At 54.6% G+C, this 22,881-nt stretch overlaps 1 protein-coding gene and 1 long non-coding RNA gene across 2 annotated transcripts in view; one reads left to right on the top strand and one right to left on the bottom strand.

Moving 5' to 3' along the window:
* The window catches only part of LRP1 (LDL receptor related protein 1), a 79,987-nt gene that overhangs the window by 43,067 nt on the left and 14,039 nt on the right, over positions 1-22,881 (bottom strand). The window contains exons 5-17 of the mRNA XM_081821904.1: positions 21,637-21,765; positions 21,254-21,517; positions 11,268-11,430; positions 10,964-11,186; positions 9,773-9,962; positions 9,165-9,308; positions 7,747-7,983; positions 6,412-6,592; positions 5,301-5,523; positions 3,764-3,965; positions 3,353-3,478; positions 811-951; positions 572-697 (exon numbers count right to left, since the gene is read on the bottom strand). Of these exons, the coding sequence (XP_081678030.1) occupies positions 572-697; positions 811-951; positions 3,353-3,478; positions 3,764-3,965; positions 5,301-5,523; positions 6,412-6,592; positions 7,747-7,983; positions 9,165-9,308; positions 9,773-9,962; positions 10,964-11,186; positions 11,268-11,430; positions 21,254-21,517; positions 21,637-21,765 (2,349 nt within the window). The remainder of the gene's footprint in view (positions 1-571; positions 698-810; positions 952-3,352; positions 3,479-3,763; positions 3,966-5,300; positions 5,524-6,411; positions 6,593-7,746; positions 7,984-9,164; positions 9,309-9,772; positions 9,963-10,963; positions 11,187-11,267; positions 11,431-21,253; positions 21,518-21,636; positions 21,766-22,881) is intronic.
* On the top strand, positions 19,504-22,098 carry LOC145721811 (uncharacterized). Its single transcript, XR_014145724.1, has 2 exons — positions 19,504-20,109; positions 21,191-22,098. It is a non-coding gene; the product is annotated as an uncharacterized LOC145721811 (long non-coding RNA).

Here is a 22,881-nt window from a genome sequence, read left to right as displayed (position 1 = left end):
GGGCGTCTGGATGGCTCAGTCAGTTAAGCGTCCGACTCTTGGTTTCGGCTCAGGTCGTGATCTCAGGGTCGTGGGATCGAGCCCCACGTTGGGCTCTGCGCTCAGCATGGAGTCCACTTGGGATTCTCTCCTTCCCTCTCCCTCTCCCTCTGCCCCTCCACCTGCTCACACTTGCTCTCTCTCTTAAATAAATAAATAAATAAATAAATAAATAAATAAATAAATATCTTAAAAAAAAAAAACAACCAACAGCCATGTGGTCTGACACCCCATCTGCTTCACCCCATTTCTCTGGTGTCCTCCAAGGAGAAGATCCACCCTCCTTGCTCCTGTCTCTAATCTGAAGCCACGCTCTGTTCCCTGAAACCTCAGCCCTCAGAGCCAACCCCGTTCTTCTGGGCACAGGGAGAGCACTCCTCTCCCGCTCGCAGCCCCGTCCTCTCGGCCCTAATACCCCGCGCTCCTTTCTTTCCCAAGGCCGCTCTGTCTTCCCAAGCCTGGCTGCCCCCCCGCCCCCACCTCCCCCTCCCTGCCTGCGGGGCACCCTGTGCGGTCTGCCCCGAACCCACACCTGAGCAAGTGGCGTTGGACTCGTCTTCACTGTTCCCACAGTCGTTGTCCCCATCACAGAGCCAGCGGTTGGGGATGCACCGGTTGTTCTCACACTTGAAGCGGTCCGAGGGGCAGGTGTGCTGATCTGGGGAGCGAACAGGTTGGGGGTCAGTGAGAGGGCGGGGCCCAGCTCGCTTACCTGCTGCCCTGCAGGCCTGCCGTGCTCCCCACCCCCGGGGAGGGGGGTTGAGGACTCACGGCAGAGGGCCGGGGCCTCGTCGCTGTTGTCCAAGCAGTCATTGTCCCCGTCGCACTTCCAGCGCTCCTGGATGCAGCGGCTGTTGGCGCAGGCGAACTCGCCCGGCTGGCACTGGGGTGGGGGCACGTAGGATGGGTTCGCTGCAGGCACCACAGGGGTGTGGGGGGAAAGTCAGACCCAGGTCATGGGGCAGGGGCTCTGCTCTCTGTACTATGCTTGCCTGTTGTATTATTTTAAATAATATCCCGAGAGTCATTTTTCCTAGGGCGTAATTCTTCATGAACAAATAATCTGGATGGAAAGTGCAGCTCTTTCTCAAGCCACAAGGGTGATGTTTACTTGAATACTTTCAGTACTTCAGTATGACCTGAGACCAGGTGCCTCCGAGAGAGCCTGGAGCCCCACCCCCCGCCCCGTTACTTTTGTCCCTACTGAGAAGACCACTCCTCACCCGCTTCCTCCACAAACTGCCTCTTGGAAGTCACCTCTGGGACCCCCAGGGCCCTATCCTGGTCCCTGGGCTTTTTCCTTCACAGATGCATCAGCTCCACCAGAAGGAGTGAACACAGGCCCCAGAACTCTGCAGGCTGCACCCTCTTGTCCCCTGACACTCCTACCTCACCACCCCTGTCTGCCTTGAGCTCTCAGCAGTAAAATCACTATGTCCTTGGTCTGTGTTTGCATGGGTAACGTCAAGAAGCCCAGCACTCCCATGTCGGCCCCTGTCCCTGCACCCTGAGCTCTGCTGGATGCCTTTCTGACCCAACCATCTCTCATCCCCGCTCTAATCCCTGAAACTTCTGTGCATCCCGTGGGTGCCTACTGTCTCTCTTGCGGCCCTGGACCACTGGGCCTTGGTATGTGTCACCTTGCTCCTCGCTACTGCTTCCCGACTATTCTCTCTTTCCTGAAAAATCAGCGCTGACTTTCATGCTATTAGACTATACCAACCCCTACTTCTACGGGCCCCCAGGCCACTCCCTGGCATCTTAAGGGTTTTTAGCTCCTGGCTTGGTGTCACTTTTCCCCCATTCTCTCCTGCTCTAATTCTCAAGGATTTCAATGTCCGTGTAGATCCTTCCATCACCCTGGCCACTTGATTTCCCTCTCGGCCAATGCTCTTGCCTTCCACCTGGCCTCAGTCACTCCTTAGCTGTCTGCTAAGGCCCCATTGACCCATTTTCATTTCCGGGATTCTATCTTAAGGTAACAATCCAGAATATGGGAAGGCAGGAAGGTGTGGGAAATAGCAGGGCAAGTGATGAAAAAAACAGGCTCTGGGTCAGATTTCCTGAGTTCAAATCCCTATTTGGACTTTGGGCCTCAATTTCTTCATCTGTATACTGGGGATAATAAAATACACGCTCCCTACAGGAATATTTTAAGGAGTAAACAAGTTACTGCACGGGAAGTGCTTATAATCCTGTCTTAGTTCCTGTCTGTGCTCAAGAAATCGATGTTAGCTGTGATTATAACAAAAGAGAAAAACAACCTAAACATCCTGCAGTAGAGAGAAATGGTTGAGAAAATTAAGGACCGTTTACTAATGAAATATATTTCAGTCATTAAAAATTCTGCTGACGTATCTATGACCTACTGTTGAGTGACAAAAAGCAGAAAACAGAACAGCAGGTGGAGCGCGATTCCGTTTAAGTAAAGGTAAACACGTAGAGAACTGCTTGGGAGGGTGTCCCCCCCAAATGGTAACAGTGACATCCATGGATGGTGGTATTTGGGGTGGCTTGTACTTTCTCTTTATGTTTTTCTATACTGTTCATTTATTTATTTTTTTACAATGAGCATGACCTACTTTTATCTAAGAAGAGCCTATTTAAAATAATGTAACAATAACACAGAAAATGCTGTGACATATATGAGCCCAAGAGGGTGGAAGACATTTTATGTGCAGTATGATCTCAGCTATCTAAACCCAACCATGTCATGATCCTGGAGTCACGGGATCGAGTCCCGCATCGGGCTCCCTGCTCGGCAGGGAGTCTGCTTCTCCCTCTGACCCTCCTCCCCCTCATGCTCTCTGTCTCTCATTCTCTCTGTCTCAAATAAATAAATAAATAAAATCTTAAAAAATAAATAAATAAATAAATAAATAAATAAATAAACCCAACCATGTAACCCAGCTGGTCATAAAGAGATGGTGTTCCTTCCCCACACTGCTAACAATACACTGGGGTCTGTTGGTGGGATTTGGGCTTTTTTTCCCCCTCTCTAATTTCCAGTATTTAAAACTGTTGTTATATTACTTGGATCCAGGGGAGATAAATGTAAAAGGATGTGTTCCTCTTTCCCAAGCTGTCCTGGTCATCACTCAGTTTCCCCTAATCTTTGTGCTCTTCCAAATTCCTCCCATCCCCAGTCCTCCCCGAATGCTCTCCTGCTCCCAGGGCCTTCTCTCACCACAACCCTTGCCTCCTGTTGCCCCGACAGGATCTCCTTTGCCTCTTTCATCTCTGACTGGACACTTCGGCCCCCTCCCGCTGAGGACTGCTCCCAGGCCTCCCACCCCGGCTGGGCACCTCATACCCAAGCAGGTGACGCCGTCTGTGTCCAACACCTGGTCCTCAGCGCACGCGCACTGGCGGCTCCCAGGGGTGGCCAGGCACAGGCTGCTGCAGCCACCGTTGTTCACACGACATTTGTTGGTGCCCACTACAAAGGCAGGGCCGAGGGAGGGGCCGGCGAGGACAGGGAAAAGTCACGTTCAAGTGAGGAGTCAGAAAGGGAGGCAGTGACGACAGGACAATAAGCATGTTGGAGAGAACATGGAGGCACGGGACAGGGAGGGAGACGCGGAAGACAATCAAACTCTCTTCTCCAGGGCCTCAAAACTCAGAGCCTAGGTTCCCTGGGGAGTGCCTTCACCCCCACCGCCCCGAGTAGCCTCACTCCCCATCCAGGACCCCCCCAATCACTGGCCCCAGCCCCAGGCGGTACCTTGCTGCTGCTGGGCATCATACATGCGGATCTCAAAGATGGGGGGCCGCTCGCTGCGCAGAAGGGTCACGGTCGGGGGGGCGCCGCCTGTGCCCCGTTCTAAGCGGTAAACACTGCCACTCCGGTACTCGGTCCAGAAGAGGTAGTTGCCGTGGTGACACAGGCCGAAGGCGTGGTTCAGCTCAGGACCCTCGTATACAATCTAAGAATGGAGGGGAGGTTACTGAGGAGCTGAGGAGAAATGGGGTGCCTGAGGAGGGCCCGGGGGGATTAACATTTTGTTCATTCATGTGTCCATGTCCTGGGTGTGGGTCTTGTTTCCCCCATTAGCCTAGGAGCCCATGAGGGTGACAGCTTTGCACACACTGAGGTGCCAGACCCTGGACCCAGCAGGATGCTGATGGGGAACTTGTCCACACTATCCTCCCTTGGATCCATTCATATGCATTCATATCCCTCCAACATGGGTATATGCGCGCGCACACACACAAAGTACTGAGCAGACAGCCAAAATTCATCTGTTCATTTCTTCACTCAACAAACATTTGCCAGGATCTATTAAGGGTCAAGCTATGGTATGAAAAAGACACCGTCCCTGCCCTGAAGCCACTATTGTCTCATGGAGGGCACACGCGGTAATCCAGGCTGGAAGAGGGGTCTGGAGACAACATCCCGGAGAAGGTGGCTCCTGAGCCATGGGACAGGGGAGGAGGAGTGGGGAAACTGCGTCAGCAACAGCACAGGGGGCTGCACCCTGTACGCTATGTGCTGGGAATTCCAAGCTGTCTTGGGTCACTTGCTCAAATGTCAGGGTGCAGGGAACAGGGGGAGACATAAGACCACAGAGATAGTCAGAGGCCAGATCATCAAGGGCCTTCTATACCAGGAAAAGGCTCAGTCCACATGCCTAGATATGCACATGAGTCCCGAAGCATAAGGCCGACCCAGTGAAAAAGTGCGTGTCGACGCCGTCTCTAGGAGTCCTGCACTTGCACAGAGACAAACACAGCAGGCGCACACCAAAGTGTGCTGTGTGTGTGGGCACAAACGTGCAGAGATGCACACGCGCTGTCCGCTCCGGTACGCACATGAGTGGCCAAGCCCGCAGACAGCATGCAGTCCCAGACACGCTCTTGGAGAGGCGATCCTCAGGCAATAGGACATGTAACACACACAGCACAGAGAGGCGCACATCCACAGGGACGGAGGTGGACATGCATGAAGCACACGGGCCTAGATCCAGAGATGCCCACACATTCACACACAAAAAGCCGCATCTAGGGGCGCCTGGGTGGCTCAGTCGGTTAAGCGTCTGCCTTCGGCTCAGGTCACGATCCCGGGGTCCTGGGATCGAGTCCCGCGTGGGGCTCCCTGCTCAGCGGGAAGTCTGCTTCTCCCTCTCTCTCTTCCCCCACCCCTGCTTGTTCTCTCTCTCAAATAAATAAAATCTTAAAAAAAAAAAAAAGCCCCATCCACACACAAACGTGGCCTAGCAAAGCACACAAGAACACCCCCACACAGGTGCGTGCCTGCCCACCTTCCGGTCTGTGCCATTGAGCAGTATGGTCTCGATGCGGTCATAGAAGGCATCCACCCAGTAGAGGCGCCCCGCTGGGATGTCCAGGCTCAGCCCATTGGGCCATAGCACTGTCTTGGAGGTGACGAAGATGTCTCGGTGTGAGCCATCCATCCAGGCCCTCTCCAGCCGCCCTCGCCGACTGTCCTTTGGGTCCTCCTCCCAGTCTGTCCAGTACATCCACCTGTGGGCAGTGACTGGTCAGCACCCATGGGCCACCGCTGCCTTCGGCAGCCTGCTGTGTGATCCCGATCCACGTGTGCTGTACCAGAGCTCCTCCCAGGGGCTTCCTGCCTACTCCACCCTCGCCCCCACATTCCATTCATTCCTCCACTCAGCCAGTATTTGTCGAGTGCCTACTGTGAGCTGGGCACAGTTTTGGCACTCGGGGACCCAGTGGAGACCCAGGCAGGCAAGGCCCCTGCTCTCATGGAGATCACATCCCACCCAGGGGTACAGACAAGAAACAAGTCAACTGGAAGGTGACACACATTGGAGGTCGAGAAAAACCAGGAAGGGCACGAAGCAGGATGAAGGTATAGAGAGTGGACTGGGCAGCAGCTGGGGAAGGCCTCCCTGAGGAGGCGGCATTTGAGCCTAGGTGTGAATGTGGACAAGGGGCTAGATCTGCAAATGTCTGGGAGCTTCAGGCAAAGCAACTCCCAGAGCAAAAGCCTTGAGGCAGGAAGAGCTGGGGGGTCTGAGGAACAGACAGGGGGCGGTGGGGACAGAATTTCCTAGGGTAGCAGAGAGATGCAGATGAGGTTGAGGGGATGCAGGCAGATCCTGTAGGAGCCCAGGCCTGATAAGGAATGTGGCTCTCACTCCAAGGGCGAGGGGAGCCTGCAGGGGGCCCCAAGTTGGGAGTGACAGGACCAGATCTCTCTGTATGTGTCTAAGGCATCACTCTCATTGTCCTGAAGATGGGGCACCTTTCCCCCATTCAGCCTCTGATTCCTGCCTCAGCACCCCACTTTAGATTGCTCTCCCCTGTACACTCCTTGTCTCACCTCCCAGTTCTGAGACCCACAGTTCCTGACTCCTCCTACCCCCAGGCCCTGGGAAGACTCACCCATTGAGTGGATCCACCACAATGGCCCTGGGGTGTGTCATTTTGCCCTCGATTAAAGTCTTTCGGGTCTGAGCAGCCTTCTCCAGCCTGGCCACACTGATGGTCTTCTTGGGTCCATCATCCGTCCAATACAAATTGTCCCCCATCCAGTCCACAGCTACCCCCTCCACATTGTGGATACCTGCAGGGAGTGAAGGGGGCCATGACGGAGAGCCTCAAAGGAACCTCAACACTGCCTGCCTCTGAGCAACCCGACACCCAGGCCGTGCGGGGAGCACCCTGTGCCCGAGACGGTGGGTGTGCTGGGGTGGGGGGTTGGAAAAGGAGCTGAGGAGACTGCATTGAGGCCCTGGGGCTCTCAAAACTGCAGCCGGCAGCCCGTGAACCTACGTGGCAGATGCAAGCTCTCATGTGAGGGCCTGTCTGAGCCTGAGCTGGAGTGAGCTGGGGTGTGTGTGGCTCTGGGCACAAGAGTGACACAACATCCCAGGCCCAAAAGTCCTGAGCTAACAAAATGAATAAATTAGGAAGTGATTTTTCACTTAGCCAAAGGGTTCATCTCACGCTTACATAGCAGCTCCCCTGGTATAGGGAACCCCAATCTTTTCCTGATGAGTTACTTCTGATTTCCCCAAAGTCTTATGATTGCTGACTGCTGAGGTTCAATGAGCAGAACTGCGGGGGGTGGGGAGCAGTAACTGGGCATCAGCCAGATTCACTGGGTAGAGAGCTCTGTCCTGGGGGCCCAAGTGCAGGTTTGGGAATTCCTGACACCCAGCAGGAAAGGGGCAGAACTCAGGAGCTCAGAGGCAGATGGAAATCGAGGAGACAATGTAGTGTTGTCCTGCCCAAGCAGCCCAGAGGGAAAAACTGGGTTCAGGTCCCAAAACATATTCTTCGCAGGACAGATAAGCAAGCAGCTCTGGTGGCTGTAAGGGCTGTGCAGGCCCTCTGTGGGCACCCAGGTGCTGGCGGGGCTGCTCTACTCAAGGCCTCAGGCCTCCCCTGGGCTGTGTCCTGTGTGCAGCTCCGGAGCTCAGAGCCGACGGCAGAGAGACCCCGAGTTTTCCCAAGGGTTGGCAAGGACGGCCCACGCTGCCTAACCCATCCATCCTCCTGCCTCTTTCCAGCTCAGCCAAGAAGGGGGTCACACAGGGGTCAATCTGTCTATCCCCCCATCTCCATGCCAACCGGCCCAGCCAGCCAGTCAGCAGGGGACTCTCCATGCTGAGAGGGCGCTGAGAAGGCGATGCGCAGGCCTCACGTGGCTTCCTTTCCCAGGTGGGTGTCCCTCGGGAGTCCCATCTGCACAGCCCTCACTTCGGGGGCCCTTACCGTCCTTTAGGATGGTCTCCCGCTCGGTGCCATCGATCTTCTGGCGGCCAATGAGGTAGCTGGTGGTGTCGGCAAAATAGATGAAGCCAGTCTCAGCATGGAAGTCCAAGGCCCGGGGGTTCATGAGGTTCTCAATGGGGATCATGTGTTCGTCCGGGACCTTGGCCCCCATATCCATGCCCCGGATAATGCCTGGCCGGCCCTTGCCATACACAAGGAACAGCTCGTGTTCTGGTTCTAGGGCAGGCACAAGGAGGGGCACAAAGTCAGGCACGTGTGTGCGCACGCGCGCACACACACACACACACACACACACACAGACTACCACCCCGCCTCCAGGGCCACGGCCCAAGAGGCTGCAATGCCCCAGCTCTCCTGGGTCAGGGGGTATGGGTATGGCAGGGGGTCGGGGTCACATGGACAGATCCATAAACATGTAAAGGCCAGGGACAGCACCCTGGGGGGTCTGCCTTGCCAGTCTAAGGGTAGGAGATGGTGCAAGAGTAGCCAGGAGCAGGTTTTCAGTTAGGTGCTCACTGCTCCGTGGTAAAATGTTGGATTCTGATCACGCTGGATCACTTCTACTCCTATCATCCTTATCTAAGCCACACCACCCCTTGCTTACACCACAGAAGGAGCCTCCTGCCACTCTCCTGCTGTTCATCCTCTACCCAGCGTCCAGCCAGCATGATCTTTTGACCAATGTGAAGCACATCACGTCACTTCTCTGCTGGAAAGTCACCAAGAGCTCCTCGTCCCATTTCGAATCCCGTCCAACCTCTCCTTCCTGTCTCGCCTCATTCATGCTGTGCCCTTCTCAGCCTTGAAGCCTGGCACTGTTGATCCCCTCTGCCAGAGGGCTCTGCCTTCAGGTGGTCACGTGACTCGACTCCTCCCTTCATAGAGAACTTGGCTCAAATCCCTGCTCCACAGAGAAGCCTTCCCTGATCACTCCACCCCAGCTGGGGCCCTCACTGCCATCAGCAGGCCTGTGCTCCACTGTTTTCTTCCTAACACCAGGTACCACTTGGAGTAACTTTTACTCGTCTGTCTCCCCTGCCAGACTATAAGCTCCGTAAGGCAGAGATGACATCTATCTTGTCACTGCCGAATCCTCATGGCCAGGACAGCACCAGACACAGCCCGTGCTCACGAGGTATTTGTTGAGTGAATGAATGAATGGATGAATGAATTGAATGGGCCAGTTGACAGTCTTCTACAGAGCCCGAGGAGGGTAATGGGAAAAGCCTTGCTCTTGGATGTGGGTTCAAATTCCGTCTCGGCCCCCCACTAGAGGCGAAATGGGTAAATCCCTTCATTTCTCTGCATCTCAGACAGAAACGGCCAGGCTGTGGGGAGGCAGACAAGGACGTGTCCCACCCCATCCCAGCGGGCACACCCCCCCCGCGGTCACTCACTCTTGCATGACTTCCCATCACTGCCCAGGCTGAAGCCGGAGCGGCAGCGGCAGGTCCGTGCCTTGTGGCTGTTGGCTAGCAGGCAGATGTCGGAGCAGCCGCCTGGCTTCCCGAACTGGTCATTCTCACAGGCGTGGCTCCTCACTGCAGGCAGGGGAGAGCTAGTCAGGCCCCTCCAGAGCTCCCGTGCCCAGGCTTCGGGAAGGCTTCCTGAGGTCTGACCACACTCCTTCCTGCTGTGGTCTTTAAACCTGTTGTCCCATTTGAAGCTTTAGAAGCCACAGGACTGGGATTTCTCTGCCTTCAGACTTGCAGGTGGCCGTTTCTGCGGCCAGGGGAGAGAGTCACACCATTGCCCGTGGTCAGGTGCTTCTACTCTGAAGCAGCCAGGAAACTGGGAGGAGCAACCTATGTCCTGAGCAGAATTGGGTGCAGGGGCTCCATGGAGGTGGGATCTAGAGGCTGAGGGGCAGGAAGGGGCTGGCAGGGGAAGCTGAGGGGCCAGGGGAGCTAGTCCGGGATGGATTGCTATAAGAAGCAGTCATGATATGAGAGAACCGGGCATTCCCACAGGAGGGTCCATGCAGGGGCTGCGGGGCCCCACTCACCTCGGGGCTGACGCCGCTGGTGGTAGATATGGAGGGCACCACCCTTGTCCACACGGGTGACGACCTGGTAGTCAGTGCTGTTGAATCGATTCACTCGGATCACGCTCGTCTTCTGCTGGGCATTGGCATTGTCCGAGTTGGTGGCATAGAGATAATTCTCAAACACGGTCAGGCCATACAGATGCTCAATCTGAGACGGGCAGGTAGGAATGGTCAGCATGAGAGGAGAAGGGAATCCTCCCTCTGTCCTGGAGAGCCCCTCGGTTTCCCATCCAAATTTCATTATTTGCACTGCCCACTTCATTCCACAACTGTCTAACTCTACGCTTTCCTCCTGTCTCCTCCGGCTCTTGAGATCTTTGCTTGTCAAAATCCCACTCATCCTTCACAGAGCGTCTCTCTGAAGAGCTTCTGGGATCTTCTAACCAGACACAGGCTCACCTTTCACGCTCCATCTCTCTGGCTATTATCCACTGACTGGTGATTTGTGGACTCATCCCATCCACTCTGCTCAAACCCCTTGAGGGCAGGAACCACGTCCCCCACAGGCTCAGGCATACAGTGGATAATGGAACCATTTTGGACTGAATTGGAGTTGGGCCCTAAACTCTGTCCAAAGGAGGACATTCTTAGCCCAACTCTAGCCACCAGCTTTGGGAAGACTGAGAGGACAGACTTGCCCCAAGCAAGCCTGGTAACAGCCCTTGCTACCCACATAACTTATCCAAGGTGACTGACTGTTCCAGCTTGTCCAAGACAAAGGGATTTGCTGGTTTGTGGCACGTCCAGGGCTAACAGGGATGGCTGGTCACCTCAATGATCCCAGAATGGAGGTGCCATCTCTGAGTTGGAAGGGCTTCTAGACTTGGTCCCAGTGCTATTTCCCAGCTGTGTAACTTCAGGCAAATCTCTTAACCTCTTTGAACCCTGCTTTTTCTAATGCCAAAAAGGAACTGAGACACCTGCCCGCTTATCTCCCAGGGGTTGTTGTAAGGATCAAGTGAGAAAAGGGAATTAAAGGATGTCTCTAAAATGACCTGTTTCCGTCAGAGTAGAAGCCATATCCACTCCCTTCCTTGAGGGGCTCATGTCTACCCCGCTTCCCACCAGAAGGCAAACGTGCTCCCATGTCATCCTCCCTCTCACTGGGAGGCCTAGGGAATGGCTGCCCTGAAAAAGCTTTCCCCTCACCAAAATGCCCTGGATGATGGTCTGCCGGCCCTTGCCCTCGTAGTCCACCACCTCAATGTAGTCCAGGTAGGCGTCGGCCCAGTAGACGAGGCGGCTGACGAGGTCCAGAGTGATGCCGTGAGGAAACACGATCTTGCTATCAACCAGCTTGGTGCGGTTCTGCCCATCCATGTCACAGCGCTCCACCTTTGGGATCTGCCCATAGTCAGTGAAGAACACCTTCCTGTGGGCAGAGGGCACGTTAACTGGGCTCTGGACATCGGGCACTCTCCCTTCCACCACAGCCTCGGCCCACCCCTCTTACCCCATGGCAGGGTCCAATGCAATGCCCTTGGGGTTGTAGAGCTCCAGGTCCAGCAAAGTGACACACGTGTCCCCGTTTCGGTTGCAGACAAAGATCCTATCATCGATGTCATCCACAAAGTAGAAGTTGCCCGTCAGCCAGTCGATGGCCATCTGTTCCACGTCTGGAAAATGTGAACGAAAGAGCTATGGGGGGAGGTCCTCCTACAGACATGCCCACCCTTGTTGGTGCAGAACCCACCCCTGGAAGCCCACCTCCTCTGGGGCGACCTCCTTCACCACGTAGGCTATAGCTGTCTCTCCTCTCTGAGCTCCTGTGGGAGTTCTTGGCAAGGGCACATTTTGCCTTGTATTATTTGCCATCTTTCCTAGCTGGTTTCTATCTGGTTTCTCCAAAGACAAGTGTCCGAGTGCCCTCCCACAGAGCCCTGCTCCACACACTGAGCTCAGGGCCGCACACAGGAAGCACTGGGTCCATGTTGGCTGATTAGTTCATGGACAAGCTTCCCCAGCTCTAGCCCTTCCCTGAGCGGGACCATCTTCTTGGGGTACCAAAAGGCAGTGAGGACAGGTCCCCAAGTTCATTCCAATATTTTTACATATGCTTTTACTTGAGATACCAGCACTCAGGCTAACTAAAACATCACGCATGTTTGATGTTGGCTGGATTTTCATCAACGTTATATGGTAAGTCAAGTTATCTCATGCCAGCCAGGGCACTGACCAGACACGTACATGTGGTGTGACTCTTAAAAATGGAAAAGCAGGGCACACCATTAATAAATTCAATCTGAGGGACGCCTGGGTGGCTCAGTCATTGAGCGTCTGCCTTCGGTTCAGGTCATGATCCCAGGGTCCTGGGATTGAGCCCCACATCGGGCTCCCTGCTCCGAGGGGAAGGCTGCTTCTCCCTCTCCCACTCCCCCTGCTTGTGTTTCCTCTCTCACTGTGTCTCTCTCTGTCAAATAAATAAAATCTTTAAAATAAATAAATAAATAAATTCCATCTGAGAAAAAAGTGTGTCAAAATATGGCACCCATAGACATGGAAAAGGGAAGGCCCATGGTATCAAAAGATTGGAACCAGTGACATAGGACAAACTTCCTCTACTCACCCCCGTTCCCGTTTCTTCAATGTCCCTATTGCTCAATTTCCTATCCTAGGGAGGGTGGGAAGGAGCAGAGAATAACATACAGGGCTGGAGGACAGAGAACATAGGAGGAGGGCCATAAAAGGACTCTGAAAGTAAACTGAGGCATGGTTCACAAAGAAGGGGAGCTTCGTGAAGACGAGAGGAGGATGGAGACCAGGTGCCCACACTCAGTTTATGCCATCTCTGGGGGAGATGGGAGAGGCTAAAAAGGACTGAAGAGGGGAGGGGTAGGGCACAGTAGGAAATCGGGGGACAGGGACCCCTGCGGGCCTCTTCGGACTCCTCCTCTCCAAGACCCACTGGCTCCCATCCACTCACTGCCCCCTCCAACTACCACCACCAGAGGTAACGCCTCTTGCAAACTGGGAATCTCCTAAGACAGCGACTCCTCGGGAGCCCTGCCTTGCACTCCACCTCCACCAACTGCCCCAATAGGTAAAGAGATCTGTGGACCACCTGCCTTTGGCTGCAACTTACTCCCACACACTACCCCCACTCAAACCCAGTAGGGATTATTCTGCCCCCACAGAGCTGTGGGTATAATAACTAGACGCTCTGCTCAACCCCCTTCTAATCCTGCCCCCACCCACAGGGATTCAGGGGCTGTTTCCTAACAGTGGGTGGGGGTGGGGGCAAAGGGAACAGGAACGTGGCTCCCAAGGAACTTGGCCAGGCCCTGACACTGACTCACAGTCACAGGACTTAGGCCGCGGGAGGAAGAGCAAGAGCCAATTCGGGGCTCTCATCAAACTGCTTTCCTCTTCAGGTCCCCTCCGCCCCCCCGTTAAGCCTCACTTCAAGGTGACCAGAGAAGGAGGTCACGGAGAAGAGGCACTGCCCCTGTGGTTGCTGACACACCCCCAAGCCCAAGCACTGTCTCCTCTGGGCTCCCAGGACTGGCTCATCCTGCTGATGGGGGAAGAGAGAGGCAGAGCAGCCTGGGAAGTGCGGGTCCCAGGCCACAGAGGAAGAGGGCCCCGGGCTGGGATAAGGCAAACACACTGCCCCACACACTGTGACCACGGAGAAAACAGATCCAAATGAATGCCACTAGGCGGCCTCTGGAGGAAAACCGAAGTCCCCAAGGTGGTGGCGGTGGGGCGGGGAGACCTGCTGCAGCACCGGGCAGCTAGCAGGCAAGTAGGTTGGAAGGCAAATCGGGCCGCGCGCCCTTTACTTGGTGGCCACGGTGGGGGGGCTGATGGCATGCAAGGGAACTTCACTGGAAGCCATTTTCCCAGCACCAGCTGGTGCAGCTGCGTCCTTCTCTCTAACTTCCTGAGGCTTCCCTGAGTCACTGCCCAGCTCAGGGCTGGCAACACCCTGGCGCTGCTCCCCATCCACCCTTCCCTCAGCAAGAAGGAAGGAGGAAGAAATCTGAAGAGATCGAATGCCCCTCCATCGCAGGTGCAGCTCCGCAATCGCCCCCCGTGCCCCCCAGGACGTGGCCGGTCTTTGAGACTCCCTCCTGGCCTGGCTTCCCTGCCAATTCCGGGAGAGCAGGCAGAGGGATCGTCCTTGCTCTAGATTATTTACCCTTGGCCGGTCTCCCCTTCCACCTCCCAAAGGCCAGGCAGGGCCCCACTCAGCAGGCCGGTGAGGAGTTGGCAAGAACGGGCGTCCCCAGCCCGGCCTGGCCTCTACTTTGGTATTTTTGCAGCTGGAGACTATTAGTCGCAAGCAAAAATCCTTTGTTATACAACCCCCCTCCACCACATTATTTTCCTCTCTGCTAAAGTCCAGATTCCTCTGCCTGCCCCACCACACACACTCACACACACGGCCACTCATACCTATCCAAGGCCAGTGAAGACAGATGGGCTCAGATTAGGAGAGGGCACCTTCCCTCCTTGGCTCCCTTATGGGCAGTGTCTGGGCCACTGGCCTGTCTCATGGCATGGGGGGGCAAGTTGACTCCTGGGTTTGACCCCAGAAGACCTGAACATTCTGGCCCCACACATTCAGAAGGCAGCTGTCCCCTGTGGCCCAGCTTTCTCAGGGCTGACCCCAGAGCATCCTCCAGAGGGGCTCTGGCCAAGGTCCCCAAATCTTTTTTTTTTTTTTTAAGATTTTATTTATTTATTTGACAGAGAGACACAGCGAGAGCAGGAACACAAGCAGGGGGAGTGGGAGAGGGAGAAGCAGGCTTCCCGCTGAGCAGGGAGCCCGATGCGGGGCTCGATCCCAGGACCCTGGGATCATGACCTGAGCCGAAGGCAGACGCTCAACGACTGAGCCACCCAGGCGTCCCCAAGGGCCGCAAATCTTGAAGACAGGGGAATCTCAAGTAAACCTAAGGGGAAGAATGCTATGTGGTGGGAAGGGTCTGAGGTGGTCTGGGAGTCACGTTGTTGGGGATTCCAGCATAGAGGAGGAGGCTAGGAAGCTAGGAGCGGGGTGAGACGTCAGAGGACAGACCACAGGTTGCCAATGATGTCACAAAAGACTTTCACTTCCAGGCTCCAGAATAGACCTGGGGTGTGTGTCTATAACTGATAAGTCCTCCTTGCACTCTCCCCCCACTCCCACCCACCAATGCTCAGCACTCTGCCCTCTCCATAACTCCAATTTTTCTCAACTTCAAGAGATATTTCCCTAAACATTTGCTGCTTTTCCAAAAACAACCCCCCCCCACCCCTGCCCCACCATTCCCAAGAAGGCCCTGGCTTCAGCTGCAGGGCTCTAGTCACTCACCCTAAAATAAATCTGGGAGAGGAAGGGGGCCTCTGTGCCCAGAGGAAATATCCCCCAATGCATCCATATACCCAAAGATTGTAAGACAGGGCATGAGGTCCCTGGATGAGGAAGGATGAGCAAGGATAAACCCCATTCCCACTTTAACCACATCCCCAATGAACACACCGCATTCTGGTCCTTATTCCAGGAACCTCTCCACCTCTCCCATCACTCTGCTCTGCCCTGGGCCCAGTCAGGCTCCAGACACTGACAGCAGATTTGAATCCTGGTTCTATTACCTTCCAACTGTGGGATTATGGGAAAGTTACTTAATGTCTGAGTCTCAGTTTGCTCATCTGTAAATGGGACTATGGGAAAGTTACTTAATGTCTGAGTCTCAGTTTGCTCATCTGCAAAATGGTATGGTACATTCATAGCATTTAGCACAGGGCTCCAGACACTGAGAGTGGGTATGAATCCTGGTTCTATCACCTTCCAACTGTGGAACTATGGGAAAGTTACTTAATGTCTGAGTCTCAGTTTGCTCATCTGTAAATGGGACTATGGGAAAGATACTTAATGTCTGAGTCTCAGTTTGCTCATCTGTAAATGGGACTATGGGAAAGTTACTTAATGTCTGAGTCTCAGTTTGCTCATCTGTAAATGGGACTATGGGAAAGTTACTTAATGTCTGAGTCTCAGTTTGCTCATCTGCAAAATGGTATGGTACATTCATAGCACTTAGCACAGGGCCTGGCACATAATTAACACTCCACAAATGGGAGCTGTTGTTCGTACCATCGTCCCCCCTCACCTTGACCCCATTCTTCCCTACCTTCTCCAACAAGTTACCATCTGTGCCTTCAGCTAGAGCCCCGTGGCCTCCTGACTAAAGGTGGGCCCTCCAGGTGGGCAGTTTGGGGCTAATACCTCCTATTCTTCAAGACTCAGCTCAGGTCCCCAGAAGAAAGCTTTCTGTATTTCTGACTCCCGTAAGCCCCAGTCACTCCTTTTACCACAGCCTGTTTACCTGACTACAAATACTGTGAGGGCAGGGTGCTATCTTTCATCTCTGTCCCCAGTGTCTGACACACATATACTGATTCATTCAACAAATATTTGTTGAGCACTGAGTCCTCACTCTGTTGTCCTAGCGCTGGGACATCACTTTTTCCCTTCCCTTCAACTGCCAGGATCTTCCTTCTCTGGCCCCAAGACGGTGGGAGAACACATCTGTCTGGTAATCCTCCTGTTTCTTAGAGTCACTTGGGGCTCTTGCCCTGAGGGCTGGCGGGGAGAGAGAGGCCCAGGGGAGATGATCAGGAGTCTGGGGGCTTTGCAAGTAGGTAAGAGACTGCCAGGCAGGCCTGGCAGAAGCTCTGCCAAATGGCACGTCCTCATGCCCCTGTTTCCTGACTTCAGCACCTCTTGCTCCCAGAGAGGCCAGGGCTGAGCCACAGCACATCACCTCTGTCTCCTGGGCTCCCTTCCTGCCCTGCTTGTACTTCTGGCCTGGGGTGTATGCCCCGCTTCTTCCCTTGCCTGGCCCAGGCCCACAAAGGCTCATCCCGGGGATGAGAGGCTCGGATTCTGCAGCTCTGATTCAGAATCAGAACCAGGGTCTTCCCACTATTGAGAAATCCTTGCTGGGCTCTAAAATGCATCTCTCTTGCTTAAGTTACTTCCTGTGGCTTGAAAACAGGGAGGGGGGCTGTGTTGGGAGCAGGCTGGGTGGAGAGGCAGCTTCAAGGAGACAGCGGGGGAGGAGAGGCCAGGCTGGAGCTGAGCCGGGAGACGTGGGGCTGGCTCGGCCAGGGAGAGGAGAGAAGGGCTGTGAAATGATTCGGAAACTCGGGATGGGAGTGGGAGCGGGGAGCAAAAGCACCAGGGCATGGGTGGCCCAAGGCCAAAGGTTGTGCTGGCAAGAGCCCCCCAGGATTCTGAAACCCTGAGGGTGAGGAAGGCCAAGGGAGAGGGTGGGGGGGGGGTTGGCTGGCTTTCATACATAAAATCTGGAAGGGTTCCATATGTATAGGGTGGGAGGCAGAGAGGGCCTGGGCCGCCCAGTTCAGTGGGAAGACGGATCCCCTTCCAGCCAGGGAAGTCAGTTCATCTCAGACTCAGAGGGGCTACTCTCTGCCCCCCTCTCTGCCTTCCCTCTAGACACATCACTACCCATTTCCTGTTGTGATTTTAAGCACACACATACACACATACACACAGGCACACAAAGAAAGAGGGAGGGATAAGAGAAACTGGCCAGCTGGACTTGGGGACTCATTTCGCAACCTTGCTGCCTGCAGTGTAGGGGGCCTTTTCTGCCCCCTCACTCCTTTCCTCATGCGGCATGGTACAAGGAAGAAACCCCAGGATCCTGGAGGGCCCTTCCAGAGCATCCCCGAATACACAGTCCAAAACTAAGTGACTTTAGCAAAACTTATTTCCTTTAAAAAGGCCTCGCGTCAGAACCTTCTTTCCCCACACACACCCCTTCCCAGGGCCCCATTCCTGCAGGCTGCCCTCATTCTTTCTAGGGTGAAAACATCCTCAAAGCCAGGGGAAGACAGGTCAGAGGAGCACAGCTAAGGCAATGCAAGGCTGGGGGTGGGGGACTGGGGAGGGTAGGTCAGTAGATCTGACCTCCAGTCCCGCCTAGGGGCAGCCCTGCAGGGGGCTGGGCGGAGCCTAAGGTTCCCTGAGCCGGTGGTCAGAAGTGGTGGTCAGAGGTGAGAGGCAGAGAGGGCAGGCCAGGCCTGGCTATGGAACTACCAGACCCATTGTCCCCTCTGGGTCTCAGTTTCCACAACTTCAGTCTTTCGTGTATCATTTTCTAAATGCTTGCCATGGTTATGTACATTTATGTACATATGTATCATTTACCTACTGTTTCTGTAAGTCAACTCATGTTTCTTATTTTGCTGCATCCTAAGCAATCTATGAAATCATAGATTTGATGTGCTAGTTATAGGAGTTTCCTAATGGGCATTACACAAAAACTGTAACAATAAAAAAAAAGTGCACGTCCACATATCACTTAAAATCAAGGCATCCCTGCTTTGGGAAAGGCAGTATCAAAAACTGAGGGGTCAGGGGCGCCTGGGTGGCTCAGTCGTTACGCATCTGCCTTCGGCTCAGGTCATGATCCCAGGGTCCTGGGATCGAGCCCCGCATCGAGCCCCGCATCGGGCTCCCTGCTCAGTGGGGAGCCTGCTTCTCCCTCTCCCACTCCCCCTGCTTATGTTCTGTCTCTTGCTGTGTCTCTGTCAAATAAATAAAATCTTTAAAAAACACAAAACAAAACTGAGGGGTCAGCCTCAGTCCTCCCTAAGGGTCTTCTGGCTCACTACCATGTTCTCCAGTCACAGAATCAGAATCCACAGAGACCTCCCCATGCTGCTGGGACGGCGGCAGAGGGGAGGATGGGCCCTGGGATTACATCCCAGGAGGGAGGGGAAGTGGTGAGGACTCAGCCCCAAGTCCCCCCAGTCCAGGCCAGTGAAAGTCACAGAAAGAAGAAGTGTTGGCAGCCGGGGCTCAGTTAAGGGAGGAAAGCGCATGTGCGCATACACACACACACACACACACACACACACACACACACGCACACACCCCTTCCAGATCATGTGAAGAAGTTGGTCAGAGAGTGTCCCCCAACTTTTGAGTAGAAACAGAGGGAAGGAGCTGGGATCAAGACAGGAAAAAGCAGGAGCTTCGATCCCAAGCTGGCTCCACGGAGCCTCTCCTGGAAGCTGCACCGACCACTGAGCATGGCAGGGTCTTGGAGGGGCCCTCTGAGGGCTCTCAGGACTCCGAGCAGGTCTGGCACACACATTCCCTAGGACCCATGTGAAACAGGCTCACTTCCTGGCCTCCTTCCTTTTTTCTATTCTATTTCTGTTACCAGAGTTTTCTCTGGGGCAGGCTCCCCCTTCTTCCCACACCAGCAAGCAGGCTCTCTCTGCCTCTTGGCCTCTGGGCCCCAGCACCTCTCAGTTGTCAGACTCCTCCCTCCTGCATGGGGCTCCCTCCCAGGGGTGCAATGGAGGTCACAGTCATAGCCAGGAATGGGATGATTGCAGGGAGGGCTCCCCTAGGGGGCAGAGAGAAAGCAGGAGAAAGCAGCAACCTTTCTTCTTCATCCCCCTTGGGGAGCTAATTACAGGCCGGCAGCCCACTGCACAGGTGAGTGCCTGGGACCGGCCACCCGCACACCAGGACAGGCCACTCAGCTTCTCCTGTGAAGGGGCGGAGCTAGGGATGGGGGAGGGTGTTGGGGAGAGGGAGAGACACTTCCGACATCCTCATCGCAGGGCCCATAATTAGTCTGTGGGATGAGAGCAAAACAACTATCCTCAGGGTGACAGCCAGACATTCAGGCGGCATGGGGGGTGGGGTGGGGGCCGGGAGGAGGCACAGAGGCTGGGGCAATGGGAACCCACTCGTCCACCCCACCAGCATTTCTCCCCGGAACCTTGATCTGTTCCTGCCTCCTGGACTCTGCCCCAGAGGGGCCCAATGAATCTAACAGACTGGGAGGCAAGGCTCTATTTGCCAAGGGAGGGGTACCCGCCTGAGCTTATTTCCTGCTTCTCCTTTGGAGGAAGGCAGGAGATGGGGCCAGGCCAGAGCAAAAGCCGAGAAGTTTCCCATCAGGGCGCCCTCGCCAGCCACCTACCCACGAGCCCATCGTCTGGCCCCGAGGCAGGGCCAGGGAGGGAGCTGCCAGAGCCGTTTGTCCAGACAGGCCTGTTGGGTGGGGCCGTCAACAAGGAGCAGGGAGAGGGCAGCTGTCTCAGGGGTCTCGCCCTATGCTACCCTCTCTGCCACTGGGTTCCCTGATCTGCCCACCCCTCGAGAGGTCAGCCAACCAAGTATGGCAGCCCCCAGCCCAGCATTCCAAGGAAGACATGTCGGATCCCAAGTGAGCCCTGGTGACCAACAGACCAGAGACACCACTGGGATGCTCTGGAGGACCTGGAGCCGAGGTGCGGACGAGGTGATGAGGCTGCAGAGGGTAAGGGCTCTCGGGGAACCCCTGCTAGTCCAGAACTAAGCCCATGTGTCCTCCTGGGATCTGTCTTCTGTGGTGATCATAACACGGGGATGCAATGAAGAACGAAGATCTTCCAGCAGGCCCAGGGTTCACAATCTAAACCTTATGGGTTGCCTCTCGCTTTCACTTCAATTGATCTGCTCTGGACAGGCAAGCTCAAACCCACGATGCAGATTAGGAAATCAAAGCAGGCACAGGGAATTCTGATTTACTCAAGGTCACAGATCAAATTACCCTCCCTCCCGGGGGTCGGATCAACCAAGGCCAGATCTTCCCCCTCATCTCTGCAGTGTGGCTTCCTGGAAATGTGACGGTGCCAGATGTTTGTTTGTTTATGTAACAGCATCTGAGATGAGCAGGGCTGCCTCTGGCAGTGGATCTATGCCCTGGCCCCATCCCTAGGTATATCCCTTCTTCCACCCCTAAGACAGCAAAGTACAGCCCAGGGAAGGAGTTTGAATGGAAACATCCCAGAGGTCTTAAAATGTCCCCGTGGCCCCAGTGCTCTCTGTTCCTCCTCTAGTCTCATTCACTGTCACAAAGCCCCCCAAACAGCCTCAGGACCCCCACACTCACCCTGCAGCCATGGATCCGTTCTGATGATGTCCCCGAGGAAAATGACAGAACATGGAGATAGATCCAGCCAGACCCTGGCATCTTTGCCCTCAGCCACAACCTAGCAAGGCTCCGCCTGGGCTCCAGGCCTTTTCTTTCCCTTGCCCTGGCTCCTGCTACATGGGAAAGCCCCTCTGCGGTTGAATCAACACTCTTCTCTCTAAGAAGGGACAGTCCCGGGTCTCTGGAGATTGACCATTCATTGCCCCCTTAGCATTTTTCCTTGGCCCTGGCCCAAAATTCAGGAGCCATCTAGAGACTAAGCTCAGAGAGAGGGAAGGAAGCAGAGCCATCAGTCTGCCCCTGTCCCCCAACAGGGGTCATCTTGTGCATCCCCCTGCCTTGGCCTCAGTCAAGGGCTTCTTCTTTAGACTCCTGCCCCAGACAGGGGTCATCCTGTCTAACCCTCTGCCTCTGTCCTAGGCAGGCTCCAGCTTGCTCCATCTTCCCTGCCCTCCCCTGCTCTCCAAGTTAGGAGCAGGCGACTCACGGTGCAGACTGAGGGAGATGTTGATGGTGTGCTCATCCACGAAGCCCTTCAGGCCAGGCATGCGGGCACACTTGAGCTGTGTCTGGGCAGCGCTGTCCCCAACATGCACCCAACACACAGTCTCGTTGGCGTAGCTGAAGTCCATGGCTGTGGTCTGCCGTGTGCTAGTGGGCGTGATGGTAGACACTTGGGCCCCACTCAGGTACGTGGCCAGGATGTTCTGGGAGTTAGCAATCAGCAGCACGGGGGGCCGGTCTACTGGCTCTGTAGATGGAGGAGAGAGGGGGCGATACGACAAGGGGCTCTAGGGCCTGTCAGGCCGCCCCCGCCAGGGAGCAACATGGGGGCCGTCTATCGCTGTGGCCGCAGGGGGCCCCACCTACCATTCTTGGCCTTGCAGGAGCGGTTGTCTGGCTGCAGCAGGTACCCTTCCACACAGCCACATGTAAAGGAGCCGTCCGTGTTGCTGCACAGCTGGCTGCAAGTGCCGTACACTGAGCACTCGTCAAAGTCTGCCGGGAGAGGGGTACGAGGGTGGTCATCTCCCGCGTAGCGAGCGTAGGAAAGTGGGTGCCCTCAGACCCCACCAGTGAGGCTGTCCATCCTTGTGGCTACTTGGGAGGACAATTTGGCCGAATCTACCCCAAGGAGAGATGTGCAAACTTCATCCCCTAGCAAGTCCAGGCTTGGAATCTGCCCTCGTGAAACCCCCGCACACGTGCACATCATCCTTTCCTTCAGAAAAGATTTCTTGAGCACCTGCCCGATGCCAGGCACCGTCCTAGGCTCTGAGGATGCAGCTGTGAATGAAATATATTCAAATCGCTGCCCTCATGAAATAGAAATTCTGACAATAAATGAAATATTGGGATTTCAGTAATAAACAAAACAAAAAAGTAAATCCTATGTTAGAAAGGCTAGTGCAGGGGCGCCTGGGTGGCTCAGTTGGTTAAGCGACTGCCTTCGGCTCAGGTCATGATCCTGGAGTCCCGGGATCGAGTCCCGCGTCGGGCTCCCTGCTCGGCAGGGAGTCTGCTTCTCCCTCTGACCCTCCTCCTTCTCAGGCTATCTGTCTCTCATTCTCTCTCTCGCAAATAAATGAAAAATCTTAAAAAAAAAAAAAAAAATTAAAAAAAGAAAATTAAAAAAAAAAAAAAAGAAAGGCTAGTGCAGTGGAAAGTGACTGGTGGGAAAAATATTAAGCGGAGATGGGGGTAGAAAATGCAGGCAGTGGGTTGTGATTTTAGGGATGGCCTCCCTGAGAAAGTGGCATTTGTGCAAAGAGCCAAGGGAGGTAAATTTAAAACAGAAGAGGAAGCACTGTTCGTGACAGAGAGAAATTGGAACATCTCACCAATAGGGAGATGGCCAAGTAAACTGTAGTAATAGTCCTACTTCACAGTGGTTTCTAAAAGAACAAGGTAGATCTCTACATATTAATACAGAAAAATCTCCAGAACATACTGAGTGGAAAAACTGAAGAAAGGTATGTACCATGTGATATTTATGTGAAAAGGGCGCACGCACATAAATAACACTTTCAATTGGATTATCTGCGGATCCATGCATTCCAATGCGCAGAGAAAGGCCTAGAGACAGAGGCAGCAAACCGATAACACAGCTGACCT

This window comes from Leptonychotes weddellii, chromosome 5, assembly GCF_054177405.1.
Source record: "Leptonychotes weddellii isolate Sample4059 chromosome 5, ASM5417740v2, whole genome shotgun sequence".
NCBI classification, from domain to species: Eukaryota; Metazoa; Chordata; class Mammalia; order Carnivora; family Phocidae; genus Leptonychotes; species Leptonychotes weddellii.
Note: the sequence above shows the minus strand (reverse complement) of the source record. Positions and strands in the feature narration are given on the sequence as shown.